The following is a 13483-nucleotide window of genomic DNA, read 5'->3' on the forward strand; positions in this document are numbered from 1 at the left end:
TGTAATCTCGCCGTTTCTTGCCTGCCATTATGACGAAAACCAGAGGCACCTGACATAGACATAGTGTTTTACTTGACGAAGACTTATGTAACACTGGGTGGTACGCCCAAAAAGTACAAGGGCGTACCGTTATTTCAAAGGGACGCCAAAAAATAACATAATAAAAACAAAGATAAAATGCAATCAAAAATGTTAATTTCCTGCTCCGGAAGCATAATAAAAGTTAAAAAAAAAAAAAATTTTTTTCCAAACTCGGAGCTAAAAGTTAAAACTTATGAAATATTTCGTCCGTATTTCGACCGGACTTCATCAGTCAATGATATGAATGTTACAAAGATGAATTTTAAGAGTAAATGTCAGTAAAAATCAAGGAAAATTCAAAAAACGTGGCCACGGTCAAAAAATCGATTGCGCTCATACTTTGTCAGTTTGAAGGCCTAGGTAAGTAACTGAAGGATATGAGGTTAGTTTTTTGAAATATTCCATATAACGGCAGAAAACCACGAAAAACGGTCACCCTACCGGAAGCTCGGATTTCACCTAGCGGAAACTCAAAATTTTACACTTTTCAGCTTCTTGCTACACAGACGTTTACATAGCTGTGAATCTTTCTTAAGTATAATTGAATACATTGATTCTTCCTTAGTCAAACCATGGGAATTATTTTTATCTCTGCTTATTTGTGAGCGAACTGAGACCCGATTAAGAAGACACACTTTTCTCATTTACGCGAAGGTTTAAAATAATCCAAACTCAGCGACGAAAAAAGCTGACCGGTAGTTCTTCAAATCATCTGATATTATAACCAAAGACAGCTCAGTCATTGATTTTTAGGTCTATGGTTTTAAATCTTTAGGATCTAGTAGCACTTTTGCATGAACGCCGATCAAAATTCGATAAAATTCCAATTGAGCGCCTTTGAAATCTACAACTCTATATAACAAAGCACTATTGAATAAATTAACTCCTCGGCCAAAGTTTGTACATAAAACATAAGGGTTTTGCTTTTTTAGCGGTTTGAAGCGTTTTAAAAATATATATTAATGTTAAATATTGTCTACACAGGTAAAACAAACTATGAAACACCAAAATTACCACGAGCTGAAATTAAATCTCACAGGCTCGCTTCCTAATCTGCGTCACGCACGAGCGACTTAGCTACAATTAGTACAGTAACAAACAGATATTTACATCCGTTGATTTTAAATAAGTCGTATTTTTAAAATATCTTACTCAAAGATGTGCCAGGTTTCCCAGTTAACTTGCTGAAAAAAAAAAAAAAACCTTGATAGTAATTCTAGCTCAATTAGAATTGATTTTATTTAGTATGAGAAGTTTTGTGCCGTCGAAAACCAATCGGAAGTAACTGTTTCCACGAAAAGCTAATATTGCATCGTTCTCTAAATAAACAAATCTACTTAACCATATAACCAGAGTATGTTGTTGGCGAAGTTAATAGACATACATAACAACGATGTCTTGCTCGTTCTTGAATATTGTCGGTGGGATTTGCGGCGCAGACGAACGCTCTTTCTAAGTAACTTCCAATGGCTAATTTCTACCCTTACTCAGCTTTCGTCACACTGCTCACGCTGTGTAACAAGGATATAAAACATCGCACGAAGTCCTAAAAAACTCTCCGGACTTGAACCAGAATTGATTTTAGCAATATTGCGTGTTTTTAAAAGCCAACGAGTTTATTGGAGATGACTACCCGTACTGTCTCATCGTGTCACTTAGGCATAACCTGACACGATGTCGATAGTTTCGACTCCTGATGGCCGAGAGCACTCGGATTTCTTTTTTTCCGAGTACGCCTGTGTCACTTACTGAATAATAAATCATTCTCATTTATTCACCAGGCTTAAAAATATTCCATCACATTTATTCCATTGCGCGTATGCCACACATGACATTCCAATCCTAGCAGTATGCAGGATGTTTGTCCCATGAAGCACTCGGATTTTTTTTCCGATAATGCCTGTGTCACTTACTGAGTATTACATCATGTTCAAAAGTATTAATTTTTGCACCATACAGGAAGTTGTTTCGAGTCACTCAGTAAGAGCTGTGAAAAGTAGCCGCACTGGAATAGGAATATATTTTTTCCAATCCATGAAGATATTTGACCTTTCAAAATAGCTCGTCCCTATGGGCTCAGGTAAATAACAACTAAAAAATGTACTACCAAGCAGGAACTGTCTCCAATGAGTTTTGTATCCTCTTCATTCTGTTTTGTCCAATGCGACTATTAAAAACACTATGAGTTTTACGACTTGCATGTTTTATTGATTGCGCTTGTCAAACAACACTACATTCTGTCATTGATAGAGAAAATAAAGTTTAATTTTGACAATATTCGATGAAAAATACTAAGAATTTTCCAAAGAGGGCACCGAAGAATAAATAATGTGCACTGTCATTTTTACGACATTTAAAAAGGAGGGAAGTATGAGTCAGGGTTGGGATAAATTCTTGCACCTCTTTGAAAGACAACTTGTCAGCCAGGATTGAGAGTATTTGCCGACGGGTACTCCAGTGTTGAGCGTTCAAATAACTCTCGGCAAACGCTTGAAGAAGCTCCACTTCCTTACAACTTTTCCCGCCAGTTGTTCTTCGATTCACTTCGCGCTCACATAATTCCCTCCACAAGCAATTCGAATCTTCAGGAGCAAGGACTTCCATTACTGCTGAAGCACACTGTTCAGCTTTTCTCAAATAACGGCGTTTAGTACGGCTTTGAGCTACATTCCATGGTACTGATAGTACGTGGCGGACTGGGCTGGTGTCACGAAGCTGTAGAGAGCGATTGAGCTGTTTCAGGGATTCACCTTGCACATAGTTTATGTCATCTTCGCTTTCTTGCGAATCTTCGTCTGGCACGTAAAGGCTCTCTCGTTTAGATCTACCTTCTTTGCATTCAGTATCAGTGATCGGTACAGGAAGGGAAATATCAGTGTCAGCTTCATGATCGACCTGTAGTGCGAAAAAGTTAAAATATTTTCTATATACAATGAACAAAAGATTCGCCCACGATTCGTGGGCCAGTTCGACATTTCTAGTAAAGTTAGTGTTAAAACACCTATGACTTCCTTATATCATTCACGAACCCTGCTTCCGACTCTGGATTACCAAGTTTTCCAGTTAAACTTTAAATTAACGAAATTCTAATTAAGAGCTGTCTAATTTCGGCTGCCATGGACACAATCATAGGACAAGTAATTTAACAGTCCTCGACACATGCTTTTTTAGATTTCAAATAGTGTAATATAACGTATTTAGGTTTTGATGTACAAATTAATTTTCTTACTTCTGCAGATACACAATGGAGAGGGTTGGCCACCCATCCAATCTACATCCTCCTCTCTCCTGCCCCCTCGCCTGCCTCCCACCCCCCCCCCCCCCCCCCCGCAAATAAAATAAAAATTAAAAAAAAGACCTTAAATATACTTTAAAGTGTGGGGAATAGATCAAGACGTAAACGACGTCATAATGATTTTGGATTGTGAGTTTGTATGACTTTGTGAAGTGAAAAGATGAATGCTTATAGGTGGCCTGAAGAAACGTTTAGAGATGGGCTGACATGACAGAAAGACTATAAGGTCTCTGATAAGCGATATAACTGGGAAAGTGTCTTGCCACCGGTATTTCATATTATATAATAAAGCATGTGCGTATACTCACCAGGTTTAACTTGTTCAAGGTTTCGGCGATCTCTGAAACTTCAGCGGTCATCTGGCATTTCTCAGGTGCTCTTTCCTTATACACACTAAGCATCTTTCTGCATTTTACGCAAATTCCTTTAGATAAAACATAGTCAAACTCCCGTCAAAACTCCGAAATTACCGAAAGGCGCGTATTTTTTAAACACAAAAGTCTGAAGTTTTGTCGACCCACAGAATAAAATAACAATCGAAAGTTGACTGCGCGATAAGAGGTGAGAAGAAGGGGGGGGAGTAGCATTGTGATTAGACTATCCTTTTTTTTTGTTTATTGTTTATATCTTTTTCAAGTGGCTTTTTGCGAAACGAAATTGAAATGTCTTAAACAAAGTAAATTAACCCCTACTAACCGAATTCCAGGTGCGTACTGTAAGTTACAGACCGTGAAACGAGGCTAGTAAGATATTCATTATGTCTCTGAGGTCAATCGGGCGCTCGGGAATGGAAACTAGTTAAAGTTTAGTGGGCCGCGCAAAATTGACCAATCACACCCCGCGTACGAACTGAGAGATACTGATAAAAAATAGGAACTCATTGTATACATGTGGGTAGTGCTGTGCACGCGTTGCGGACCTGTTTGTTTACGGACACCGGCACTCACTCACTCACTCACTCACTCACTCGCTCACTCACTCACATACCTGGCGACAAAGTGGGTAGGGCACTATACAGTGCACACACTAATATAAGCGCAATCCATAAAAAAATGAGAGGCATGAAATAAAGGTTGTTATAAAAAAATTGGATTGGACAACTGAATGAAGAGATAAGTAACGAAATGTCCTTCATCAACCTTACTTATTTCTCTCCATCGTTTAAACAAATGATTCTTTCATATAATCTCAAGTCATCAGAATGAATAGACTAAAAATAATTCATTGGAGACAGTTTCTGTTTGGTAGAACATCAAGTAGTTGGTTGCTTACCTGAGCCCACAGGGACGAGCTGTTTTGAAAGCTCAAATTTCTTCATGGATTGGAATAAATTTATTCCTTTTTCCAGTGCGGGTGCCTTTCTCAGCTCCTTGCAGTGACCAGAAACAACTTCCGGGATGGAACAAAGATTACCCGTCCTTCGCCAACCTAAACCTAACTTGGCACGATGAACCGGACAGATAGTCATATCCGATAAATTCGCCGGCTTTTGAAAACATCCACATCTCGCCAAAATTAATTCTACCTCCGTTTCAATTCCGGAAAATTTCAACGACTTTTTGTAATTTTTGATATCCCTGTTACACAGCGTGAGAGGCGTGACGGAAGTTGAAGAACTTGTGCGTTCGTCTGCGCCGCAAATCCCACCAACAATATTCAAGAACGAGCAAGACATCGCTGTTCTATGAAGTTCCCCGACAATAAACTCTGGTTTTAGATGCAATGTTTCACAGATAAAGATAATTCGATTTATTTATTTAAAGAACGATGCAATTTTCGTGAGAACAGGTACTTCTGATTGGCTATCGACGGCATAAAGCTTCTCATTCTTAATAAAATCAATTCTTATCATTTCAGTTTGAATTGCTATTATGATATTTTCTTTTATTTTTACTTCAGCAAGTTAACTGGGGAACCTGGCACATCGTTGAGTAAGATATTTCAAAATAAGACTTATTGTAAATTAAGAGATGTAAATATCTGTTTGTTACTGTACTAATTGTAGCGAAGTCTTTCGTGCGTGACACAGATTAGGAAGCGAGCCTGTGAGATTTAATTTCAGCTCGTGGTAATTTTGGTGTTTCATAGTTTGTTTTACCTGTGTAGACAATATTTAACATCAATATATATTTTTAAAAGGTTCAAACCGCTAAGAAAGTAAAACCCTCATGTTCTATGTACAAACTTTGGCCGAGGAGTTAATTTATTCAATAGTGCATTGTTATGTAGAGTTGTAGATTTCAAAGGCGCTCAATTGGAATTTTATCGAATTTTGATCGGCGTTCATGCAAAAGTGCTACTAGATCCTAAAGATTTAAAACCATAGACCTAAAAATCAATGACTGAACTGTCTTTGGTTATAATATCAGAAGATTTGAAGAACTACCGGTCAGCTTTTTTCGTCGCTGAGTTTGGATTATTTTACACCTTCGCGTAAATGAGAAAAGTGTGTCTTCTTAATCGGGTCTCAGTTCGCTCACAAATAAGCAGAGATAAAAATAATTCCCATGGTTTGACTAAGGAAGAATCAATGTATTCAATTATACTTAAGAAAGATTCACAGCTATGTAAACGTCTGTGTAGCGAGAAGCTGGAAAGTGTAAAATTTCGAGTTTCCGCCAGGTGAAATCCGAGCTTCCGGTAGGGTGACCGTTTTTCGTGGTTTTCTGCCGTTATATGGAATATTTCAAAAAACGTACCTCATATCCTTCAGTTACTTACCTAGGCCTTCAAACTGACAAAGTATGAGCGAAATCGATTTTTTGACCGTGGCCACGATTTCTTTGATTTTTACTGACAATCACTCTTAAAAAGGTTTTTTTAACGCCTCTTGGGGGTTAGAATTGTGTCATAGATAGCTGCTAATTCGTAACCATTGTCTCTGTTTAACGCCGGTTTCGTAAGTTTAATTTGAATAGCTTCTTTTATCCTGCGTTTGAAGGTGTTAACTTCGGTTGATAGTACTTTTGTCTTATTTGGGTCCACCGAGTGGCCCTCTAGGCGACAATGCTCGTGAACAGCTGATGAACTTCTTGATTGGTGTTCTTTCACTCTGATTTCTAGAGCGCGGGCCGTTTCGCCAACGTACTCCTTGTTACACTTCTCACAATGGATCTGGTACACAGTACCGCATTTCTTGAGATTGACAGTTGTGTCCTTGACACGTACCAATTGTGATCTTAAAGAATTGACGGGTTTATGAATAAGTGTAACATCGTGTGACTTGAACGCTCTTTGCAGGCGTTCCGAGATACCTTTGATGTATGGCGTTGATGCATAGATTTTCTTCTCGTTTTGAGGCTCTTGGGTATCTTCTGTTGTAGATTTTGGATGTGGTATTGTTAGCATCCATTCTGGATTGTTATTCATTTTTAGAGCTTGCTTGACATGCTGTGTTTCTCTAGTTCTGTCCTCGTTTTCCGTAACCAAGGTCTGAGCTCTCAACATCAGGGTGTTAACCACAGCTCTTTTGTGTTGTAGATGATGGTTTGACTGGAAGTTTAGGTACTGGTCCGTGTGCGTAGGTTTGCGGTACACGGAGATCTTGGTAGAACCATCTTGGTTAATACTCACACAGGTATCAAGGAAAGGAATCCTGCCATCCTTTTCTTGTTCCGAAGTGAACTGGATGTGTTGGTCAATGGAGTTTAGATGTTCTGAGAAGGAATCGACGGCGTTTTCGTGAATTTTGGCCATCGTGTCATCAACATATCGATACCACATAGTTGGAGGGGTGGGGGCGGTGTCCAGAGCTCTGCTCTCGAACTGTTCCATGTAGAGATTGGCCACTACAGGGGAAATTGGAGACCCCATTGCGGCTCCTTTCTTTTGTTTATAGAATTCACCCTGGAATGTGAAGTATGTGCTCGAGAGGCACATCTCTAGTAGAACAGATAATTGGGCGACATCTAACGGGCATCTGTCCGGTAAGCTCTGGTCATTTCCCAGTTTGGCTCTGACAACTGGAATGGCTTCATTGATCGGAATGCTGGTAAACAGTGAGGAAACATCGTGTGAAACGAGTTTCTGTCCAGGGGGTACTTCAAGTTCTGCAATCTTGTTGATAAAGTCTTCACTGTTAACGATGTGATGACTGTTGAGGCCAACAAGAGGTTTCATAATCTTAGCAAGGAACTTGGCAGTGTCGTACATCACGCTACCAATGCTCGAAACTATTGGCCGTAGCGGTACGTCTTTCTTGTGAATCTTGGGTAGTCCGTAGAACTTTGGGACATTCTCTGCTGTGGGGTACAGTTGATTGTAAAGATAATTAGGGATTCTCTCTTCTTTGCGCCACTCCTTCAAGGTTTGAATGAGTTTGTTTTTGATGGCTCTGGTTGGGTCAGATGTTAATTTTTCATACGTATTGGTATCGTCTAGGAGAGCCTTCACCTTGTTGTGATAATCTTGTTTGTTTAGGATTACCGTAGTGCGCCCTTTGTCCGCTAGTAAGATTACAATTGAATCGTCTTTCGCCAGAGCCTTAATGGCTTCCCTTTCAGCTCTGCTGATGTTTGGTCTTAGGGGTTTGCTCTTGCTTACGATTTTAACTACTTCATTTCTCAGGCTCTCGGCTTGGCTTTTCTCTTTTAGTTGATTACAGGCCAGTTCAGTGGCTGCCACGATCTCATCAACTGGAATCTTTGATGGAGTTACGCTAAAATTCAGACCTTTCATGAGAACCGAGCGTTCACTGTCGGAAAGAGGGCGGTCAGAGAGATTCATAACCCACTTTGTCCGATCAATGTTGGTATCTCCAATGTTTGTCGTCGGTGACCGAATTTCTTCTTTAATAATCAGTAGGCGGTCAAACTTTTGCCTCTGGCGGCTCTTTGCCATCTCAAAGTGCGACGAATGTGTTTTCTCGAAGAGAGTTAAGATTTGATTGTTTATCTCTGTTGACACCTTGGATTGTAAACTTGATTTCAGTTCTTTTACGCTCTCCTCGTACTTTCTGATCGTAAAGTTGCATTGTTTTATTCGTTCCTGAAGAAGTCTCTTCTCGGCATTATGAATAATCTTCATGGTCTTAACACCTTTCATACAGGTTCGTAGTTTCAGGCTGTTTGGAGTAATGTTGTTGTATCTGCATCGGATGTTAAAGATAAAATGTATCACCTGCTTCACGTGATCGTCGTTCTTTACAAAGACGTTCAGGGTCAGGAGCTGAGTAAGCGGCTGGCGGCAAAGTTTAAAAGTTCCGTCTATGTAAGAGATAAGATAGATAAAGATAAGATAACTTTATTTATACACGGTATTTCCATCAGTTGTTAATTATCTATAAAGGTATATCTATCTTCCTAACTATAATAAAATCTAATAATAACAATTCAAATAAAAGAAACAAATAAAAAATCTGCTTTTCATGGAGGCCGTGTCTAAAATTTACTTAAAATTAAGATATTACTTTAAACTGTGGCGACTTAATTTAGATTTGAAATCGGTCAGTGAAGACGCTTGTCTTAGGTCTAAGGGTAAGTCGTTCCACAAGTGAGCTCCGCTATACAAAAAACTTCTCTTGAGATAATCAGTTCGAGGTTGTGGAAGAACTAATTTGTTTTCCGTATTCCTTAAACGATAAGCACTTATATTGTCACGATATACAAATCTTGATCTCAGATAATCTGGTGTCATACCATGTAAAGTTTTATACATTAAGATAGATTTTTGTTCCAATCTTTGATAGTAGAGTCTTTGCCACTCTAGTGCCCGGAACAAATCATCTAAATTACTATCATAGCTCGCAGACATTAGGATGCGAGCTGCCCGATTTTGAAGCCTTTGCAGTTTTTCAGAAAGGCCCTTGTTACAGTTTCCCCACACTACATTACAATAATCAAAATGTGGTTGAACAAGGCTATTATAAACTTTAATTAGAACATTAAATGGAGTGAGGTGCCGAATTCGTTTAATTGCACCAATGGCACAAGCTATCTTCTTAGAGATGTTTTCAATATGACACTCCCAGTTGATATTTTGATCGACATAAACTCCAAGGGACTTGGCGGAGGTTACTTGTTCTATTGCGACTTCGTTTATAGTAAGAGAAGGACTTTCCGTAAATTGTAATAACTTCTGCCTTGATGCAATAAGCATAAACTCAGTTTTTGTCATATTTAGGGTAAGCTTGTTAGCATTCAGCCATTCGTACACATTACTCAGGTCGTAATTAAGGCAATAATTTATATGATCAAAGTCAGTACTAGCAAGCGTCAGGCTGGTATCATCTGCGTACATTCTGGGTTCCGAATATGTCAGACAATGTGGTAAGTCATTAATATATATTAAAAACAGAAGGGGTCCCAAAATTGTTCCCTGTACCACGTCTTAGACTGTTGGAGCAGTTCCAGCTGTTTATCTGAAGCAAACACCAGGTGACGGCGCCCTCGTATCTGAAACACACAATATGACATTCGGTTATTAATCGACTAGAAAAAGAAACCATTTATTGCTTGAAAGTTCTCTTCGAGACATGAATGAAAAGATTCCCAATTTAAAACGGATGAAAAGATTCCTGAACTATCACGAATGAAGAGATTCCAGAACCAAACGAGCACGACTATTCAATTTCAAGTGTGATAACCAAAGTAAAACATTTTTAATGTAAAAGATTACAGGCGGAATTGGGTGTTTATTGGCCTTTTTTTGTTGAAGAGGAGTGTGGAAAAATGCGGAGTGTGGAAAACGCGGAGTGTGGAAAACGCGGAGTGTGGAAAACGCGGAGTGTGGAAAACGCGGAGTGTGGAAAACGCGGAGTGTGGAAAACGCGGAGTGTGGAAAACGCGGAGTGTGGAAAACGAGGAGTGTGGAAAATGTGGTGTGTGAGCTTGAAAAGTTAACGCGTATGGACGAAAACGTCCTCCATGGAAAGGGAAGCCTGGTGGATTATACACAGCTGGATACAATTGACTCAGCTGTGCTTGATGAGTGGCGCCACTTGGCAGGCACGATGCGGAAAAAACTCATGTAATTAATAATAATAATAGTAATAATAATTTATTAGTTGTATAGCCCTATTTACATGTACAGATCAATAGTGCTTTACACTGAATAAAAATTAAAAACCTTATATATCTAAATAAAATTTACAATAGTAATGGTAGCTAAAAATAAATAAGAATAAATTGTTTTAATGTAATATATCTGAGTTAATGATTACAAAAAGCTTCATTAAACAGAAACGTTTTAATAGCTTTTTTAAATTTATGCAAACACTTAATCATTCTAATTTCATGAGGAAGTCTGTTCGATAAGTATGGTGCTGCCTGAAAAGACCGATCTCCAAATGTCCTGTAATTGTGCAACATCCCGGTAGTTTAACATTCATTTGCCCCAATACTTGGCGCGGATGGCGAGGGGTTTCGTGGGACCACCATACTGGTTGTTTGTTTGCCGCGTCTGCTTCTTGGCTGTGGTTCTCCCTTCCTGCCTCTTCCAGCTGGCATTCCAAAGGTGATGGCTTTGCTGTAGTTAAGCCCACCAGTCTTACGCTTGTTAGCCACCAGCCACTTCAAATATGCCTCAAGGGTTCCTCTTTTTAGTGACGCAACGACAGCATGAGCACACAAATAGGACTCGGGGAACCCTTGGCAGTCCTGACACTCTACTTTCCCGTTAGGGTACACGACAATGATATGTGGCTTCGTAGGCTTTGATTTTGAGGGAATGATGAGGGTGTCATATGCTGAGGCTGCTGGTAACTCTGTTACTTTTCCTTCCTTTAACAATAGTTCTCCTTTGTGCATAATGAGCTTTGAAATGTCTGGGGTAATCCGGTCTCTCCCAGTAGAAAGAATCTGCTGGAAAACAGCAGACTCTCCTTCCACTAACTTTTTGTTCATAGAGGCTACGCTGTTAGGAGAAGGTTCTTCAAGATCAATGTGGTGAACGCGCGAGAGGGCTTCTTTTCTCTGGTCTTTGTCATATTGACCCATTTGTCGCCTGTGACAACTAGGTGGCGGAACTCTGGATGAAGTTTTTACTCTCCTTTGTCCAATACAGCCAACTCCAGTTCTTGCTCCTGGCTCTTCAGTAATTTCTCGAGGGTCTTTACTAGGGTGTATTCGTCAATTCTGGCAGTTCCGCATTCACGCAGTCCTGAAGGACACTGTTTGTGCATTCAGATCGATTGGTTGTGAATTTGTCTGGTGGGAAACCGAGGCCAGCTCTCTGACGGATGGGACTAATAAAGCTGCGTATGAATTCTTCGTGTTTTTCGAGCCAAACCAAGAGTGGAAGGCTTCCATTTGAGTGGAGCGATGACCACTCTTCCTTCAGACTTTCAAACAGGCCAAAAAAATTTTCTGCACTTCCTGCATCTGACAGTCTACTCTCAAAAACGCTGCCTATCTTTCTTCCTAAAATATCATCCATTACACTCTGCTTACTCTCTCCTTTAATGTCCATAGACAGAAGCTTCGTGTCTATATTTTTGCAAAGGTGGATTTCGTAAGGCAGACAAGTAGCTCTTTCGAAGGTTTCGTTAAAACCTCCCACTAACGCCTTTTCATCATCTGTCCCGAAAGCCATTAGATTCTTCAATTCTGGTTCAAGAGACTTGAGGGTTCCACCAAAGAGCGAATACGTGGATTGTGTCTTCTTTTCGTGTAGAAGCACTGGGCCAATCATTGTTGGGTGTTTACTATCTTCATTGCGAAGAACTATGAGATGCTGGTATGAGGTCGGTGTGACATTGTATGGACGAAAATCAAACGTTGCGTCCACGGTTAAAGGCCGATACTCCACCTCCAGCTGATCTCTTGTGCTTTCTCGGGTACAAACATATGGCGTCTTTTTTGTTTGGAATTTCCATGAGGCGTTTTCGGAATGGGATGTTCCTGGCCACTCTTGAAGGAGTACTATACAAGACAGTATCTGTGCAGTTGTCCTCCAGGGACTGCAACGAAAATTAAATAGTGAGACTACAGACATTTTCAATGCACACTGGTTTACAGTACTCTGCTTTTTGAAATGTATCATTTTTTATGAAGACATTTGACTCCTGACAATATGAAAGTCTCCCTTAAACTTAAGAGCATACAAGTCACTAAATCACTTTCCATGAACGGCTAAATACATGTAAATACAAATAAATGCTACTTCGGTATAAATGTCATACCTTCCAAAGTCATGCATATAAAGCTTGTAATTTTGTTGTTACAAAATGATACAAATCTACCTTCGCTTGTTTCTTGACGTTTGAAGGATCGTCACATGCATTACGTTTGGTACCTTTCTTGCCTGCAAAACAAAGGAAACCACATCTAAATATCTGCATGATGAAGTAACTCAACAAAATCACTCCACACTTCTTCACTTCAAAAAACAAGGAAACACAAAAAACAACAGGCTAAACTTTCTGCGAGTTAAAAAGGAATTCTATGCCGGGTTATGTATTTTCCAACCACACACTCCCTATTCTATGTTACTCGCAAGATTCAAAATTTGAGGCAGAACGCAAACGCTTCGAGGGGGACTCCCACGTAAAAATGATGGGAGTGCTCGTCGGAAATTTGAAATCAGATGGGCGTGGCTTTCAAACATTTTTACCCCTAAGAGGTACCAATTTAAAACAACACAAGAACCGACACTTTGACCATTTTTTTCTCCATCGAATACCTTCTCCTCTTCAAGATTTTTGTAATCATTGTCATAATAATTTATAGACTATAATAATTTATAGACTTATATTGCGCAATTATCAGTATAAGAACTTTGAATTGCGCATTACAATTAATTGTTAAAAATTCAACCCCTACATAGATACTAAAAACTAAAAATAAAAAAAAATTAATTGATAAAATAAAAAAATAAATAAAATAAAAAATAAAAAAATAAAAAATTAAATGAATAAATAAATAAAAATGATCAATAAGAAAATGTAAAAATATGAATTTAGATACAAAGAATTAAAAAGCCATGCAAATAAAAAAGTCTTAATGGCCTTCTTAAACTTGTTTAAAGATTGGGTGTTTCTGATAGAGCCCGGAAGATCGTTCCATAATTTAGGGGCGGCGGCGTGGAAAGATCGATCGCCGAGCGTGGTGAGTGTTTTACTCCTGCGAGGATGTTAGAAGCTACCTGCGAAGGTAGATTTGTATCATTTTG

The 13483-nt window shown here is 39.2% G+C and overlaps 3 protein-coding genes and 1 pseudogene across 3 annotated transcripts in view; all 4 read right to left on the reverse strand.

Moving 5' to 3' along the window:
• Positions 1–11217, reverse strand: part of LOC149035532 (uncharacterized) — a 12271-nt gene extending 1054 nt beyond the window's left edge. The window contains exons 1-4 of the mRNA XM_089191300.1: positions 10708–11217; positions 9697–9768; positions 8495–8587; positions 1–49 (exon numbers count right to left, since the gene is read on the reverse strand). The exon at positions 1–49 is cut by the window's left edge and continues 164 nt beyond it. Of these exons, the coding sequence (XP_089047426.1) occupies positions 1–49; positions 8495–8587; positions 9697–9768; positions 10708–11217 (724 nt within the window). The remainder of the gene's footprint in view (positions 50–8494; positions 8588–9696; positions 9769–10707) is intronic.
• Positions 2302–3901, reverse strand: LOC149035533 (uncharacterized). Its single transcript, XM_089192437.1, has 3 exons — positions 3685–3901; positions 2430–2976; positions 2302–2318 (listed from the first exon to the last, which is right to left on the reverse strand). Exons 1-3 carry the CDS (start codon positions 3775–3777, stop codon positions 2302–2304), a joined length of 657 nt encoding a protein of 218 aa, XP_089048563.1. The 5' UTR covers positions 3778–3901.
• LOC149035534 (uncharacterized) lies at positions 6187–8401 on the reverse strand. Its single transcript, XM_089192438.1, has one exon. The coding sequence runs from the start codon at positions 8399–8401 to the stop codon at positions 6197–6199; it is 2205 nt and encodes a 734-aa protein (XP_089048564.1). The 3' UTR covers positions 6187–6196.
• Positions 11145–12483, reverse strand: LOC149035535 (uncharacterized; annotated as a pseudogene).
• Between the last annotated feature and the right edge of the window lie 1000 nt (positions 12484–13483).

Source organism: Pocillopora damicornis, chromosome 13, assembly GCF_964200805.1.
Source record: "Pocillopora damicornis chromosome 13, jaPocDami1.2, whole genome shotgun sequence".
NCBI lineage: Eukaryota > Metazoa > Cnidaria > Anthozoa > Scleractinia > Pocilloporidae > Pocillopora > Pocillopora damicornis.

What these genes read in the sequence shown, in the direction of transcription:
- LOC149035533 (XM_089192437.1), bottom strand. Translation starts at nt 3,777, where the DNA reads ATGCTTAGTGTGTATAAGGAAAGAGCACCTGAGAAATGCCAGATGACC. An exon ending in CCTTGAACAAGTTAAACCTG is followed by an intron (nt 2,977 to 3,684) that starts GTGAGTATACGC and finishes TTCGCACTACAG; the next exon opens with GTCGATCATGAAGCTGACAC.
- LOC149035534 (XM_089192438.1), bottom strand. Translation starts at nt 8,401, where the DNA reads ATGAAGATTATTCATAATGCCGAGAAGAGACTTCTTCAGGAACGAATA.